Source organism: Ascaphus truei, chromosome 1 (assembly GCF_040206685.1).
Source record: "Ascaphus truei isolate aAscTru1 chromosome 1, aAscTru1.hap1, whole genome shotgun sequence".
NCBI lineage: Eukaryota > Metazoa > Chordata > Amphibia > Anura > Ascaphidae > Ascaphus > Ascaphus truei.
The window spans coordinates 168,949,001-168,967,269 of NC_134483.1; the positions used below are offsets into that span (position 1 = coordinate 168,949,001).

The 18,269-nt window shown below is 40.5% G+C and overlaps 1 protein-coding gene across 1 annotated transcript in view; it reads left to right on the top strand.

The window, feature by feature from the left end:
• The window catches only part of LOC142489660 (transmembrane channel-like protein 1), a 94,640-nt gene that overhangs the window by 3,686 nt on the left and 72,685 nt on the right, over positions 1-18,269 (top strand). The window contains exons 2-5 of the mRNA XM_075590837.1: positions 1,513-1,661; positions 3,838-4,102; positions 5,621-5,755; positions 6,138-6,228. Coding sequence (XP_075446952.1) covers positions 1,513-1,661; positions 3,838-4,102; positions 5,621-5,755; positions 6,138-6,228 — 640 coding nt within the window. The remainder of the gene's footprint in view (positions 1-1,512; positions 1,662-3,837; positions 4,103-5,620; positions 5,756-6,137; positions 6,229-18,269) is intronic.

The following is an 18,269-nucleotide window of genomic DNA, read 5'->3' on the forward strand; positions in this document are numbered from 1 at the left end:
CTGGATCAACATCCTTCCCATGTTTACTTATTTTGTGTATCCTTATACCTTTCATTTCTAAAAAGATGTCCAACCTTTTTTGAATAAATCTATTGTATCTGCCATCACAGTCTCCATGGGTAATAATTCAACATTTTAGCTGCCCTTACTGTAAATAACCCTTTCCTTTGTTGCTGGTGAAATCTCCTTTCCTCCAACCTTAAGGGATGACCCCATGTCCTTTGTACTGCCTACTTTCCTAATTCCAAATGTCACCACTTGAATCATACTGTACGTTCCACATCCAAAAGCCAAACATGAGACTGCCAAAACGTATTGCAGCTACTGTATGACATATTTTTTTTTTTATAACTTTGGTTTTATTGTGTTTTTCTTCAGTATATATGTACAGTCATTGCAACCGCAGACATTGTACAAAAACATTTTGTTGTACTTTAACATTTATCCAAAACGGGTATTGGGAAAAAGGGGAACACAGGGAGAAGGAAAAAAAGGGGGGGTGTGGTACGGGGTTCTCTCCCACCGGGTCTATTGGTATTTGGAAACCTCGACTCCTGGGTGTCCAACGCCCTACTCCCTTCTGGGCGCTCTCGTCGGGCAGGGGGCCTAGGCTCCAGCTCTGAACTCTCATCGAGGGTGCTCTTGTCGCCGACTGTCCCTAGTAACTCCTACTCCGGGCCTCGATCAAGGGAAAACGCATCTACCACTATCATAGCAGGATGGTATCCCTCTCTACTCCCGGGATGTCCATCTGGGCCAGCCAAGGTGTCCAGGTTTTTAGATAAATGTCGCCAGTGTCATTAACTAAACTCGTTAACTTTTCCATCTGGCATACGAACCAAATTCTGTTCCGAATCTTGGAAATTGGTGGAATTTCGTGTTGTTCAGCAGGAACCGCCACGGGTCCAAGGGGATTTTGAGGTTAAGAATCCTCTCGAGCCAATCTCTAATTTCTCGCCAAAGCGGTCTAATCCTCGGGCAGGACCACAGCATATGTAACAGGTCAGCTGCTGCTCCGCACTATCTAGGGCACAGCGGGGAGTACCCTGGTACAAATTTAGATAATTTCATGGGAGTGTGATACCAGCGTATTAATACTTTATATGCGTTTTCCCTTAATGTCGTGCAAATAGAACTCTTAGTAGTAGCCATAATAATCTTAGCCCACTCCTCTGCATCTAGTACCTCACCTAGATCTCTCTCCCATTGATCCATGTACTTCAGTTTGTGGTCGACCTTTACCCCTGAACCGATTACTTCTCTGTACAATTGCGATGTGAGTCCCCGGGTATCAGTCTGAACTAGACAGAGCTTTTCAAACCTGGTTAGTGGGGGTCGAGGGGTAACGTTAGTATAGAATGCTCGCAGTTGGAGAAATCTGAATATCTCTGAGGGGCGGATGTTTGATTCCTCTCGAATTTGTGCAAAGGGCTTAATATCTTTTCTCCCCTCCAGATCTCGGAGCCTATGTATGCCCAATTGTTTCCAGATTGTAAATTCCTTTCTGTACAGGCTTGGAGCAAAATCCGGGTTGCCCCAGAGCGGGGTCATTAGCGATCCTCTAGATGACAGAGTGCACCTAAATTTGTTGGCCTCCCAGATAGCCAACGAGTTAGCCATTGAGGCCAGCAGCTTTTTCATCAGTTTCAAGGCTGTTTTGGGTAACCAGATCAAACTTTTCAACTCTATTGGGGAGCAAGCTTTGCTTTCCAATGCAACCCACCTTTTCGAATCCGGGCTTGTGTGCCATTGGGAGATTTGGCTTAATTGTGCCGCTTTGTAATAAGATAGCAAACAAGGTACCGCCAGGCCCCCCTCCAATGTTGTTTTTTTTAGAATCATACCTTTACGCTCGGCTTTTTCCCCTCCCATATGAATTTGGATATAGCAGACTGAAGTGAGAATATGTCCGTCAGTCTAAGTGGCACCGGCAACGTCTGAAACAGATACAGGATGCGTGGGAGGAGATTCATCTTAATGCTATGTATCCTACCAATCCAGGATATTTTAAAAGACGCCCACTTTCTCAGATCCTCCTTTAGATCGCGGATCAGTTTGGGGAAATTTGCTTGGTAAATACCTTTGTAATCTTTGGGGATGACTACCCCTAGATACTTCACTCCGTGTTTTGGCCAATTAAAGTTAAAATTGATCTGTATCAACTTCTCTGTCTCTTTTGGGAGGCTTATATCCAGGGCTTCAGACTTGGACTGGTTGATCTTAAAGCCTGATATGTCATGGAATTTCCCTAGCAAGTTGAATAGGTTCGGTAGGGATGTGAGCGGCCTTGAGATTGTTCGTAAGACATCGTCTGCGTATAGCGCTATCTTGTGTGTCTGTGAGCCTGCCTTGATTCCTCCTACATCGGGATTATTTCTGATTTGGGCCGCCAAGGGCTCCATGCACATTGCAAATAATAGGGGGGATAACGTGCACCCCTGTCTAGTGCCACTTCTAATTTTGAAGAGGTCCGACGGGAATCCCTGGTGTACTACCTTGGCGGCCGGACCTTGATACAGTGACAGGATTGCATTGATCACCCGTTGCCCAAGCCCAAACTCTCCAAGCGTGGCCCTCAGGTATGGCCAGTCAATCCTGTCGAAGGCTTTTTCAGCATCCAGACTCAACATCATAACTGGGATCTTACATGTATTGGCTATATCTATCAGATCAATAATCCGTCGTGTGTTATCTGCTGCTTGTCGACCCTTAATGAACCCGACTTGATGACAGTAATTTAGCATAAATTTTGATATCGGTGTTAATGAGCAAAAGGGGCCTGTAGCTTGAACAGTCTAATGGGTCTTTCCCAGGCTTATATATTACTGAGATGGATGCTTGGAGCATCTGTTCCGGGAACGCAGCCCCTTCTAGCACTGCATTGAACATTCTGAGGAGGTGAGGCCCCAGGAGCTCAATGTATTTTTTATAGTAAAGGTTGGAGAACCCGTCAGGTCCAGGTGCGTTTGAGGGTTTGAGGTTCTGAATAACCTGGGTAAGTTCCTCTATAGTAAAGTCCATCCCTAGAACTTCCCTCTCCGAACCACTAAATCTTGGTAGGTGTGAGCCCTTCAGGAAATCCCTCATGACTCTTTTGGTTTTACCATTATGTGCCACTTTTTCCCCGTTATAAAGATCCTCATAAAAGCTCCTGAATTCCTCCACTATAAGTTTTAGGTTAGCTGTCTTGACTCCAGTTTTTAGCCGTAGCTCCCAGATACTATAATTTGGGTGCTTATTCCTCAATTTGTTAGCCAGTAAGGTATCTGGTTTGTTTGACTTATCATAGAATAGCCTCTTGGACCAACTCAGTGTGTTGTCTGCCTGGGAGGTTAAGACTAGATTAAGCTCGATTCTAGTGTTTTGGATTTCTTTAAGTAGAGCCGGACCCTGATCCCGCTTATGTTTGAGTAGTAGGTCCCTAAGCTTCGTTTGTAGGGTGGTGATTTTCTCATTTCTCTCCCTTTTCCTTTTAGCCGCCAACTTTTAATTAGGGTCCCTCTCAAGGTTGCTTTGTGCGCTTCCCATAAAACTGAATGGGACCGTACACTACCAGTATAAATTTGGAAGAATTGATCTATTTCCTTGCCAATTATCTGTTCGGTCCCTGGCCCCTTCACTAATGCCTCATTAAGTTTCCAATTTGCTCCCGGCCATGACATATTATTTTAAAGAATTAGTAACTCTTTCATATGCAACATTTTAGAAGAGTACACTAGGCTTTGTTTCCCATAAGAAAAAAAAAAACATGTTTGGATTCATAGTAGTCTCCTTTATCAAAATGTGACAAATAGTCATATGATTTACTCATTAATTTTTCACCTTCTATTTACAAAGGTGAACAGGAAGATTCTGAGGGTGATGAAGAAAATCTCTCTCCCAAACGGAGAGACAAAAACTGGAGAGTGCCAGACATGAAGCCATGGCTGGCAGAAATAAATTCTGATGAGGATGGTAAAAATGAAGCCAATGACGAATCAAATGAGAATAAAGAAAATGACCCTGCTGGCCGAAGAGGGAGGAAGGGCAGGAAGGGGCCTGGGGCAGGTAAGAAGAAGGAAACTCCCAAGAAAAAGGACAAGAAGAAGAAAGACGCTTCTGGGTAAATTCATGATTCATTAATTTATCCATCCAACCACAAGGTGTATTTCATGAAGGTTAAGCAAAAGGATCCACTTAGTTCTCTATGCAGGGATTGCATGTTTATAGTTTAGGAATTTACTAGAGCAAAATACTATGTTTTGCACAGCTTCAATCTGTAAAGTAAAAAATGAACAGTTCAAGGGGCTTTTTACGATGCGATGTCTATGTGTTACAACCTTACTAAATTTGCAGAGTTTTAGGAAAGTTACAGGATTCTACACAATTGTGAAATTCCATCCTATGAAGGTTATATTATAAGACAGAGATGTGTTGACAGAAATGGTTAAACAAGACAAAAAAGATTAAACACAGAGTAAAGCACATTGGTTTGTAATGTGGTTTCAATAATACTATTAAAAAATATTTGTATAATCGCCATAAGGAGTGAGTGAGCACATAGTACAAGACTGCATCAAACAGAGACCCTCATCATAGCAGAGAGCAACAGAGAACAAAGCAAAAACCCTTTTTTATTGCAGTATTTTTGGCATTCAACACTAGCTTATATCTAGGCAATCAAAGAGCTCCCCACCCCCACCCCTTTACAGATCAGTTTTCTTCAAACATCTTGTTTTGTCATTGTTAAGCTAGTATTGAATTCACCCCTTGATTAAGGAATAAAGAATCTAAAGAAGTCAGCAGTAGCACGTTGTCAGAGGAGATCTTATACAGGCCTGTTTTATGATAACAGTCATCACCATTACTCCTCTGTTAAATTGACTTACAGTAGACTGCGCTTATAGTGCCGGCGACGCGATCTCACCCGGAAACCAATGTATTACCGCCGTCGCGTGCGCTTATAGTAAGAGTGACGCGACGGAGCGACGGGGGTGACGGCAGTGACGGCAGCGACGCGAAATTTGGAAGCCGGTCAAATTTGATTTTTCAGAGGCGGTCACCAAATGTGACAGCCTCTGAACCAATCAATGACCAGGTCGCTCACGATGTCGCCGCAAAGCGAATTACAACTTTCGCTAGCGGCGACGACGGTGACGTCACCCGTCGCGACGCCATCGCGCACGCTATAAGCGCAGCTTTACATCACAAAAACATGTTGAGGGTGTCATGCCGATGGAGTCACTGTTATGGCACCCATTAATGAGTTAGTAGCACACGGATAATTTGATTTTTCACATTACTTTTTGTGTGCATTTATGGATCAGTACAGTAATGGTCACTACATCTGTAGACATCTTGGTATAGATTGTGGTCCTGCTGGGATCACTGCAGTCATATTATCTTCTTTATATCCCATCTGTAGTGCTGTACAAAAGACCATCTTCCTGGTAAATGTTGCAGTCAATACTTACAATGCTACACTTTTCAGTATATTTCTAGTATTATAATCTATGGCTTAATATATACCAGAGAGGTGAGACATTGTACTTGAATAAACCTGTTCAAGTTGTATTTAATTGTTGCGCTTTTCACAAAGGCTAAAGGTTGGCTGGATATATTGATGCATGTATTTCTATAGGTCTGATTCTGAGGAGGAGCCCATCACAGAAGAGGAACTAGACAAATTGAAGGAAGCAGTAGAAGAAAAAAAGAAACTAATTGCTACAATAAGAAACAAGCCTTGGAAGATGAAACAGAAACTTGGAGTCCTTAAGTAAGACTTTTTTTTCTGTCGATTTACTTTCCATTACAGTTACCAATGTGTTTAGTTTTAAATGTGACAGACACATCCAGAGATGGGAAGTGATACTTGTGTAACTGAGCACTTAAAAAGATCTGTGATACTTGTATAAGTTACACATCACAGAACCAATATCAACCCATTTTCATAATTGAGAGCCTTTCTTTGTAACTAATGTAATAAGCATCATATGTGCAACTAAATCTATTCCAATTGTACTATGTTTCCTGTTATCTGGTAAACAGTTGCATAATATCCATGGTAAAGGAAATATATAGAGGTTGGTAGAACATACCTATATTTTAGCCTTCAACGTATATTTTCTATTTTACAAGCACATTCTGGCATGTTTTAGGGATGCGCAGGAATTTGTGGAAACATTTGAAGGAGCACTTGGGAAAGGAAAAGGGAAAAAGTTTTATGCATACAAGGTCATGATGCTCAAAGTAAGTACTTTTTAATTTGTTATTGTTACATAAATATTACAGGAAAACGGGATGCAGTATCATTAAGGATTTAGTTAGATTGGAAGAATGTACAAAAGTGTGACAACTACAGTGCAATTTAATGGAAAAAGTACAAAGCGGGTCACAAAAATCCACAAGCATAATACAGGATTAATATCAACCATTTTGAATCAGATCCACGGAAATTTCCGTGACAGGTTTTACCTAAATTCAATTCACACACCAAAATCAGTCTGCGGATTGGGTACTAAAAAATCCGAGCATATATCCCGGTATTCGTCATTGGTTCCAATCTGGTCGGGTGTTCATCTGCCATCTTCAATCTGGGATGTCGAGGAGAAAGACTCCTGCAAGTTTGTAGCTTCTCCAGTTGTATATATATCCCCTCAAACCTCGCTCTAAATAGCTTAAGGAGAGAAGCCTGTGCTCAAAAAGGAGCACATCTGAGGTACCCTGGGAGTGCTAACACTACATCAAATATATTTAAATGAGTCACATCTCACACTCCCTAAAATTACATCCATAACAATTATATTGAGATGACAATCCTAAGGCACCTAGTGACTGCAATAGTGCACTGGTGTCTGACCCCATTTGACTTGAACCCCAATCCACTGCCTTTCTAGGCAGCAGGTCTAGCAGTGTGAGCAAAACCAGATGATGACTAGCACCAATGTAACTGTTGACCAGCATATGTCCAAGGGATATCTATTTTGTTGATTGTAACCTTAAAGGTTACACCACACAAAAACTATATTTCAGGTATTCAAATCCAACTTTGGATTTTAAAGACATTATCCAACCAGATTGGATATAATAGATTCCAAGGTACTGGTAATCCGTCAGTTAGATTTTTACTAATAGTAAAAAAACCCCACTAATCTGCCTTTTTGATTCTGATCCATGGATTTGGATGGATGAAATTAACTGGGCAGTTTGAGGCGGATTCGGAATTTGGATGCAAAATCCACCCATCTCTTCCTGGGAGTCATTATTTCAGCAGACTTAAAAATAGATGAATAGAGGTAAAAAAAAACGTGGAAAGAAATGCTCAAGTACCAGGCCAAAAATTATGACTAAATCCAGAGTTTTGTAGCCATAGGTGAATCAATATTCAATATAATGAATGAGTATATCCATAAAGCAATTACATATGACAGGTAATCACTGAAAACCAGGGGAAAGTGAAGTAATCGCCACCCGTCAGTTTCATTGGGAGTGTCTGCTTAACATGGAAAATACAGTACTCACAATCACCTCCTCTCAGTAAGGATGGACGTGCTGCTGCTGCTGATGATGATGAAAGATCCAAGTAAAAGTGAGAAGTAGAGCACAGACAAAAAAGGGAGCAAGGAGAGGATCCAATAAATGCAAAAATATTTAATGAGTAACCAAAGCATAGAGGATAACCTCCTATGCGTTTCGAACTACAAGTTCTTTATCAAGGAGTAAAATACAAATGCCTGGCTATCCCTTTTTAAACATAAAACCCATTCTCTGTTTCACGCCAAAACAGCATCACGATGTCATGACATACACTTCTAAAGCCCATGCACACTGCTCAGTAGGGTCCCCTGACATCAGCGCTGCTCTGGGAAAGAAGCGGAGACGGAGCCATACAAGGGTCAAAAGAGGAACAAAGACAAACCTGTATCAAAATATCGCAGCTTCCATGTCCAAGACGGATTGAAGTCCAACCCTCGCTGTGACAGACGAGAAGAAAGAGGCCAAACCCACATACCTGGCGTGAGGAGACCCAATAGTTAATACAGAATACCAAAACATAAAGAGATGCAATGTAGAAGACCTTGCATCAAGATAAACAACTATACAAAATCCATATCTTGACACAATTTGTTAAGGACTGCACAAACATAAGCACACAACAACCTAATTAAAGGCATAAAAAAGAACCATGATATTTTTAACAACAAAAACAATTACAATTACATGTGTTTAGCATAAAAAATCCTCATGCTAATTTTGTGGCGATTCATCAGTTAATAAATCAATGTAGAACAAGTGTTATTTGCTCAAATTGAAAAGAACAAAAAACAAAAAAACAACAAGGATTAACTATATAAAACAATAATCATTGTTACATAATATAACCATTAAATATTACAAATATAATCTTAAATATAACTTCCTAGAGATAATAATGAAAACAGAAACAGCTGAACGCAACAAATAATCAAACCATAATTAATAAAGTAAGAACATATATCTTCATATAATAAAGAAATATAAAAATATTACTATCAACTAATACATTTATATAAAGTTAACTGAAAAAGTGCTGTAATTTTGAAGTAAATGACTAAAGAAATATAATAATAATAAAGGGTAAAAGCTCAGTCCATTGCATCTTCCACACCCAGGAGAACTTGCATGCAGTTTGATTGTGACAAATCTAATACAGAGTGCCTTTCCTGGTATTATACAGGTTAATAAGAGCTTCAATCAGACTTAGAACTATGCAACTAATTTTGACAGATTTATTATAAATCATTCTTCCTGGTAATGTACAGGTTATTAAGAATCTATTTTAGTGTTAGGACCCTTGAGACGTGGTCTGCCTTGGAGGGGCTCAAGGGCTTACAACACTTTGGCCAAAGAGTTAAACTAAAATACCATTTTATTCAAAAGATATATATATATATCTATATATATATATAGATATATATATATATATCTATATATATATATATACACACACAGAAACAATTAGTAGTGCTAGTGAGTGAATGGTAGTGTTAAAATGTGCAAATTAATTCTGTATATGTGTAGTGTGAAAAAAGGATTAAATAAGTGTAGCAAGTGAATAATGTGAGCATCAATTGATTATAGCATAGGGTCAGTCTGTACGGAATAGGTGAAGCTTCTGTGTGGTCAAGCCTGACCAAATGTAAACAGAAAACAGAAGAAAAAGAAGCGCCAGTTCCGTATAGTTGAAAAATACATATATATACATTTTATTAAATGACCAGAGTAGTCAAAAGGACTAGTAGTAAACTGGTGTGATGAAAAAGCAATAATATGTCTAGTACAAGCAGATAGCAGCAATTAGCAAGTGACATATGGAAGGGGATGTGGAGCAAGGAAGCAAGATATCATGGGGAAAAAAGACCAACAGTGGTGAATGTCAATGGCAGTCCATATGGCTGATGATAGCCCAGTAAGGAACAGTAAACACCCACTAGAGAATGTCCTTCTCAATGGTGATGTGGGTGTGCTGGTGACAGACCTGTTACATCTGTTGAAGCACGGAATGTACCTCCTCACGTGCGATCCAGTTAAACTGGTGTTGTTCTGATGCTGAAAAATCAATTCCCTCCTGTGGCACAAAATCACTTCCCACGTGTCAGACCTCAGTTTCAGATGAGGCTTCCTGCATCTGAGTTCTTGCAGCGGCACCGGATGTATATATGAAGACGGGTGCCTCTATCCCCAGATGTAATGGAACAAGTGATCCTGATTGCTTCCTGGTTGCTTCGCATAAAACGTGCTCGCGTCACTGCGTGCTACGTGATGACGTCCAACACGTTTCGTCACTCTAGGTAACTTTCTCAAGGATGAGATTGTGGTAGCTGAACTGGGTTAATATAGCAAATGAATAAAGACATGGAGTGAAACTTGAAACTTGGATGAATATGATAAATAAAAATATATAAATATAACAACATAAAAACACATCAATACCCTGCACAATGCTGACAAACTATATAAATAAAATCCTAATTAAAAAAGGTCCTTTTCAGTGAGAAATTAGAAAGGACTGAATAAAAAAGACAGTTTTGAGGGAAGGAGTGAGCATAAAAATTATTCACACTAAAATAGAAGGCAGGGGATATGTTGAGGACGGACTGGAATCAAATAGTTAATACTAAAAGTGTTAGAAAATGACGGCTATTATATATACTATATAGTGATAAGTGTGTGTCACAAACACTCGGCTACAGTGTAAGTGATACACTAATGCAGGTGAGTGCACATACTATAGGGGAACGAATATATAAACACACGTGCAGATATATTACAAATGAACATTCTAAACAAAAAGAGCGGATTGAGAATCAGAATTTAAATTTAAAAGAAGGGGGAATATAAAGAGGTGCTGTGTAGAAAAAAGAAAGCACAGTGTCATTTAAACTAGAGTACTAGTATCTGTGCATTCGTTGAGACCTTTAGGGACTAAAGTTCCCAAAGAATAGATCCAAAAAGATTCACGAATGCAGAGTGTCTTAAACCTGTCACCACCCAGTTTTGAGTCAGAAATTTGTTCTACGCCAGCTATTCTCAAGCTCGTGGGATCCTTAGAATGTGCCGTGGTGAAATGTCTGGGAACACTGTGATTGTGAACACCTTTAATAATAGCTCTACGATGTTCCAGAAATCTAACACACAGAGGACGTTTGGTACGTCCAATGTATTGTAGATTACAGGTGCATGACAGTACGTACACTACATGTGTAGCTAGACAACTGATCTGACTCTTGAGATGATGTACAGATCCATTTGTAGAAGATTTAATGGAACTGCAAATAGTTAAATGTTTACACATGGTGCATCTTGATCTACCACATTTAACATTACCTACAGACAGAGGAATGTGAGGATGAACCACCATAGAGCTCTCTCTTAGCTTACTAGGGGCTACTTGTAGTTTGACACTATGGGCTTTACGAAACACAACTTGTGCTCTGGGAGTGAGGCATCTATTAAGATAAGGATCAAACATAAGTATTTTCCAGTGGTTGTTGATAATCTTTGTTATACGACCAGAATAACCATTGAATTTAGTCATAAACTTAAACCCACTATTGCTAGATTCAAAGGTTTTACCAATAATACCCATTTTGTTCATCTCTCTTCTCTGACGATTAGATAAAGATTTCTTCAAAAGTTCTGTTCTACTGGTAGCCCTGACTTTGGAATATGACATTTGGACAGTTTATCTGTAATACTATATCTACCTAAACACAGTCAAATCCCTTTGCAGCAAACTGAGACATAATTAGACGTGACTGCTCCTCAAAGATTTCATCAGAGGAGCAGTTACGTCTAAGTCTATAAAATTGACTGAGTGGAATATTATTAAGCCATTTCAATTGATGGCAACTGTCAGCATGCAAGTATCCATTGACTGCCACTTCCTTAAAGAGGATTTTGTCTGTATGTTCAGATTAGTATCAACTGATAGGACAAGATCAAGGAAGATAATTTCAATGGGGTGACTGTGAAAAGTAAATGAAATGCCCAAATTATTATTATTAAATTGGTCAAAGGCTAACTTCAGACTATCTTCATCTCCATCCCATGATATCTTGCTTCGTTGCTCCACACCCCCTTTCATATGTCACTTGCTAATTGCTGCTATCTGCTTGTACTAGACATATTATTGCTTTTTAATCACACCAGTTTACTAGTAGTCCTTTTGACTACTCTGGTCATTTAATAAAATTTACACATATGTATTTTTCAACTATACGGAACAGGTGCTTCTTTTTCTCTTGTTTTTCTCTTGTTTTCTATATATATATTTATTTAGGCACTGTATCGTGTATTAGTGTCATTGGATGTAGCACTGAGCTCTGTCTGTGTTTCATGTTCTGTCTCTGGTTTTAATATACATTGCCATGCTCAGTAGCACTCCTCTTTGACACTTATACGCATATATATATATATGTTGTGGTTATTTTGGGGGTTCAATGTGAGCTTAGAGGGGTCCTGTATGTTCTAAACAAATATAGCTAATTGAATCTATTTAAGAAAATGACCAAGATTCCAATCTATATTCATCCCCACAGGGAAGCGTTTTCTCAAAATGAAAGTCCAATACGCTTCCCTGCAGTCCAAAAGGTTCACATGGTCACCACCTCTGGCTTTCTTATGGACCTGTTCAATCCCCAAAAAGGAAAAGTTCTTAACCCTACCAGAAGAACATTCCCAAAAATGTTCTGAAACCGGATGGTTCAGATCTTTAATTCTTATTAATCTAAGATGTTCTAAGATTCTGGTTTTATGGGGTCTAATCGTCCTACCTACATATCTCTTGCCGCACCCACAAGAAAAAAGATAAACTACAAACTGACTCTTGCAATTATAAAACTATTGATCTTATATTTTTTATTGTAGTTATCTTGTGGAGAACTGGAAAGACAAAATTTAGCGGGTTTCATGTGCCTACATACACTACATGATCCACATTGAAAGGAACCTCTAGTAAGGAAAGGTGCTTGTCTGATATTGGAGGTGGAAATATCACTTGGTGAAATATATGACCCAATAGTTCTTGACTTTCTAAAGACGAACATAGGACCAGGTTTGACATATTTTTTTAAGAACTGGGTCCATACAAAGAATCCCCCAATGTTTTAAACAATAGATTTTATACATTTACTATGTTTATTAAATTAAACAAACAATGGGGAATTGGCCATATTAATGTTCTGACCTTGTTTCTTCCATGTTTTACTTCTACCCCTGTAATTAGAATCAACCGATGTCAGAGAGGTACATCCCCCATCCCTCTGGCTAGAAAGGAGAGATGACCTATCCGTAAGAAGTGCGACTTCAAAAGCCTCTCTAAGATTGTTAATGGGATAGCCTCTATCTAGAAAGCGCTGACCAAGTTCCCTAGGCTGAATAAGGAAGCACTCTAAAGTAGAGCAGTACTTTCTCTGTCTGAGGAACTGTCCCTTGCGTATACCTCTGATAACTGCATCTGGATGACAGCTGTCCACCCTTAACAATGTGAAATACAAAGATACAGGAAATATACACACTTACTGGGGCACTGGGGATGAAATCTAGGTTAAAATAGGTGCAGGGTGCCTGCTTTGGAAGGCTTACCCTGACTGGGATATTCACCCGAGCTTCCTCGTCCTTTTTTCGGCTAAAATCCTTAGGCATAGGGAACATGTAAACAGGAAAATCAGGGGTCACTTTATTTTTCACATGTATAATCCCTGGTTTACGGTGCTAGGTAGCTGCCAGGAACCCCACGGTTTCAGGGGTAACCAGGTGGGCTTTAATCTTTATTGTGTAGCCTGGTTACCCCCTCCTGTCACACAGGCATGGTAGATGCTAATGCAGTAAGGGAATTTAAACATGTTTGAAATAGCCATAAGGCTAAATACGAAAGAAAGCCAAGGATCAAATACAGTCTGAGGTTTTATAGCAGATAAGGAAATGGGCAGACACGGTGGGCAAAGGGGTTCTTATCTGCCTTCAAATTCTATGTTTCTATGTTTCACTTGTTGAATTAATCTTGTCAAAATACGAATGTACTTTCTTCAAGCCTGGCTGCTTGCCAGCCAGTGTCACCTTTTAAAATAATATTTACTAATAGGCTTATCTTTTGTTACCGGTATTTATATGAACCAGTCCAACAAGTACTTTATGCTGCAAAATCAAGAGCAAAGTGCAACTATAACAATCCACATTATACGAGCAAATATTGAAAGTAGAGAATTCCAGAGTACGGGCACACACAAGTACATACAGGTGTGTCCTGTTTTATTTGCTGCATTTCTGTGCTTAGACACACCAGGAACATGGCCGAAGACAATGCAAGACCTTTAACGGAAATCCTTGTGTGTCATTCACTAAACTGATAGTGCCCAGGGCCGGACCCAGACATTACAGTGCCCCGGGCAGACCACAAATTTGTCACCCCTCCTCCTGCAGTATCGTGGCATCAAATGATGTTGAGACATCACATGTCGATGAGTTGCCATGACAACCTGATGCCACATTACATCTCGTTGTCATGGAAAAATGATAAACTAAAAAAAGATTTACCCTATAACTCAGCGCAAAAAAATATATAAAGTGTAAATACAATATGTGAATAATAAGCTTATTGCTAAGTGAAAGCTGCCATGGGGTCTCTGCCAAACAAATTCCTCACAAACTCATTACAGACAATTATACAAAACATGCAATGACCCGGCGCTTCAGGCTACAACAATACCCCAGTCCAATGATTAGTCCATATAGATATGGAAAGTTCTTTTCAATATTCCAGCTGATGGAGCGATAGTGATCCAATTGCTGGCTGCTGGTTCCGAACTCCTCCTAGTATGTAATGGACAAAAAGGAAAAGACCATTGCGCAGCCACAAGAACCAATAAATAACTCCACAACAGATTAAAGTAATGAACTTACAGACTTGCTGTGTTATTGTTCCTTTGAGACAATCTGTGCTTTTAACCTCTTCTCTTCCAGATATCACGAATCCCACGTGTTGTATGTCTATCCTCCAGGTTTTCTGTCTGTTCACAGCATTATCACTTGGTCATAGTTCCCATGTGTTCCCAGAAAGGAAATAACATGAAAGATGATGGTGCAGATTGATAAAAATGTATTACAATAAAAATAAAAAACAGCCAAGGGCTTACTCACATAAACCAGGCTGTGTAAAAACAGCTGACAACGTGCCGTCCGCAGCTTGATACAATCTGGTAGGCAGGCTTCTGGGAGGATAGTGCTATTGTTGTTTGCAAACCCTGAAGTGGCGTCTAACTCTCAGTAGTTACTCTGCGAGATTCGCCCCCTCTATTTGCTATAGCTTCCTCTATCTCAGCTTGAGGTGGCCAGCACTGCAGAATGTGCTCTGCTCACCTCTCTGGGTAACTGCCGTCAGCCCGCGCTAAGCCTCGTGATGTCACACTCTGGCGTCTCTCCTGATCTCTATGCTCCTGCTTCTGAAGACCGTGTCAGTTCTAGCTCCTCCCTCTCCATACGCGTTTCGTGACGCAATGTGGTCACTTCATCAGTGGATGAGGGGGGAGTTGCTACCTACTGATATATATACCCTGGAAGGTGATGAATACTAATTGCAAATTAATTGCAAATTAATTGATTAAAAGCGAATAAACTGATTAAAATTGCACACATCTACTTACATGATAAAAGCCACTAGGGAATCATCCCTGGGATTAAGTGGCAATGCATCAAGCTCATAGACATAACATTTCTTACCATTCCACATAAAAATAATAATAATGAAAACAATTATTACATGATTGATCATTACATACAGCAGTGGGGGGTCACTTCAATCTATCAAAAAAGAGGCCAGATCGAACTCCCAAGCAACTCCCCCCTCATCCACTGATGAAGTGACCACATTGCGTCACGAAACGCGTATGGAGAGGGAGGAGCTAGAACTGACACGGTCTTCAGAAGCAGGAGCATAGAGATCAGGAGAGATGCCAGAGTGTGACATCACGAGGCTTAGCGCGGGCTGACGGCAGTTACCCAGAGAGGTGAGCAGAGCACATTCTGCAGTGCTGGCCACCTCAAGCTGAGATAGAGGAAGCTATAGCAAATAGAGAGGGCGAATCTCGCAGAGTAACTACTGAGAGTTAGACGCCACTTCAGGGTTTGCAAACAACAATAGCACTATCCTCCCAGAAGCCTGCCTACCTGATTGTATCAAGCTGCGGACGGCACGTTGTCAGCTGTTTTTACACAGCCTGGTTTATGTGAGTAAGCCCTTGGCTGTTTTTTATTTTTATTTTTATTGTAATAAATTTTTATCAATCTGCACCATCATCTTTCATGTTATTTCCTTTCTGGGAACACATGGGAACTATGACCAAGTGGTAATGCTGTGAACAGACAGAAAACCTGGAGGATAGACATACAACACGTGGGATTCGTGATATCTGGAAGAGAAGAGGTTAAAAGCACAGATTGTCTCAAAGGAACAATAACACAGCAAGTCTGTAAGTTCATTACTTTAATCTGTTGTGGAGTTATTTATTGGTTCTTGTGGCTGCGCAATGGTCTTTTCCTTTTTGTCCATTACATACTAGGAGGAGTTCGGAACCAGCAGCCAGCAATTGGATCACCATCGCTCCATCAGCTGGAATATTGAAAAGAACTTTCCATATCTATATGGACCAATCATTGGACTGGGGTATTGTTGTAGCCTGAAGCGCCGGGTCATTGCATGTTTTGTATAAAACTCGTTGTCATGGAAATGCGTCGCCATTTGACGTCAAAACACTGAAAGAGGAGGAGTCCAGGGTGACAAAAAGGTAAGTGCACCATTCTAAATCCGCCACCGGCCACTCCGCCACTTGCCATTTCGCCACGTATGCTGCGACCATGGCACCATCTTTAAATGTCGGAGTTCAGCGCACCCTCGTCAATGTCGAGAGACATTTAAAGATGTCACGTTGGAGCGGTGCGTGCGCGCAGTACTTAAAGTGGCGACATCAGCAACAAGGGACATTGACGAGGGTGCCCAGCCACTTGGAATATTGATGGAGCGCCGGCACGGGACAGGTCCTGCATGCCCTGTCCCACGCCGCCACACCATCAATGTTCTGTGTGTCCGAGTGCCCTTGTCAATTTCCCTTGCAGCTGCTGCCGCCACTCCGACATGCCATCTTTAAATGTCCCTCGACATTGACTAGGGTGCTCAGAACTCAGACATTTAAAGATGGTGCCGGGGTCATGGAGCATGCAGTGAAAAGTCAATCACGATGTGCGGCGCCCCTTTTAGGTTGGCACCCGGCCAAATGCCTGGCCAGCCCAATACTTAATCTGGCACTGATAGTGTCCCATTTGGCACTATTACAATTGAATGAATAACCCCCATTCTATTTGTCGATAACCAGCATGGAAAAATGTTGTGGTCTTTACATTATACACACACACACACACACACACACACACACACACACACACACACACACACACACACACACACACACACACACACACACACACACACACACACACACACACACACACACACACACACACACACACACACACACACACACACACACACACCTTTCCTAATACATAGATAATAGATTCATCAAACAATCAATCAATCCTTGTTGTTTCCTAGCTTTTATTTTAAGGTTGTTGCCATTTTTGTTAAGTACCAGAAGCTTGTTGATAAAGTGCATTAGCATGTAAATTTTTTTTTAACAGAGAGACATTAAAAATGCCCCAGCATTACATATTCTTGGCAAAAACATAGCAACAAACGTTATATGTTGATCATATATGTTTATATTTATGTATATAGTGCCAATGTGCTTCACAGCAGTAATACACGTAACATACAGATGTAGCAAGACTTGCTGTTCCATTGACCGTGGGTAACTAAGTGTAAATCCCCAGCATTTATTTGCATTTTGCCGACGCGGTGCCCATGACTTAGCCGCTGCCGCAAAACTTGAGTTAATTGGCTGCCGTATTACTCTGCATTAATGATAGGCGGCGCTAATGTGCTAGTATGTTTCTTTAATCTAAATGCAATGTAAGCCATCCCTTATTCCCGTTCATTTCATATGATACACATATGGTATCCCATTCATTTCAATGTAACTCACCACTTATTCCCCTAAAAACTTCAGATGACTATAAAGTATTTTTAATGTATGCCATTTTTTATTAGAGTACAGTCAATTACAGTTTACAGATAAATAACACTTTGTGAAATAATACAATCTTCGTACAAAAATACAATCTTCTTCAACCGACATCTTCTTCGGGCTCTCTTGTACAGTTTCACCTGTAAAATAATTGTGAGATTTTTATTTATTAATAATTGAGAAGAAATAGGTGCGAAAAATTCCGCTGTGTGTACTGCGTTCTACTGATAAACTGTGCATGCATGTACTATGGAACCTGTATTGAACGCATATGTGTGTCATTGCATTTCTGTGCATGAAATATAAGACATAATGGAAATAAGTACCTCAGACGTAAAAGAAACATTAGTTAAAGGAGTCCCTGCCACGAAGAGCTTACAATCTAAGTGATATGTGGGGAGCATTTACATGGACAATAGGATGGTGTTCTGGTAAGTGCATCTCCAAGGGGTCAAGGTCAATGTATATGCGATGTATAGTAAGAACCGCCGACAGGGGGGGACAGAAGGACAAGTGTCCCAGGCCCGGTGGCTGCAGGGGGACCGGCAGACGGACAAAACAGTTGAGCCTGACCTCTTGTGGCCACCATGCCCTGGCTCTCCCCAGCTGCAG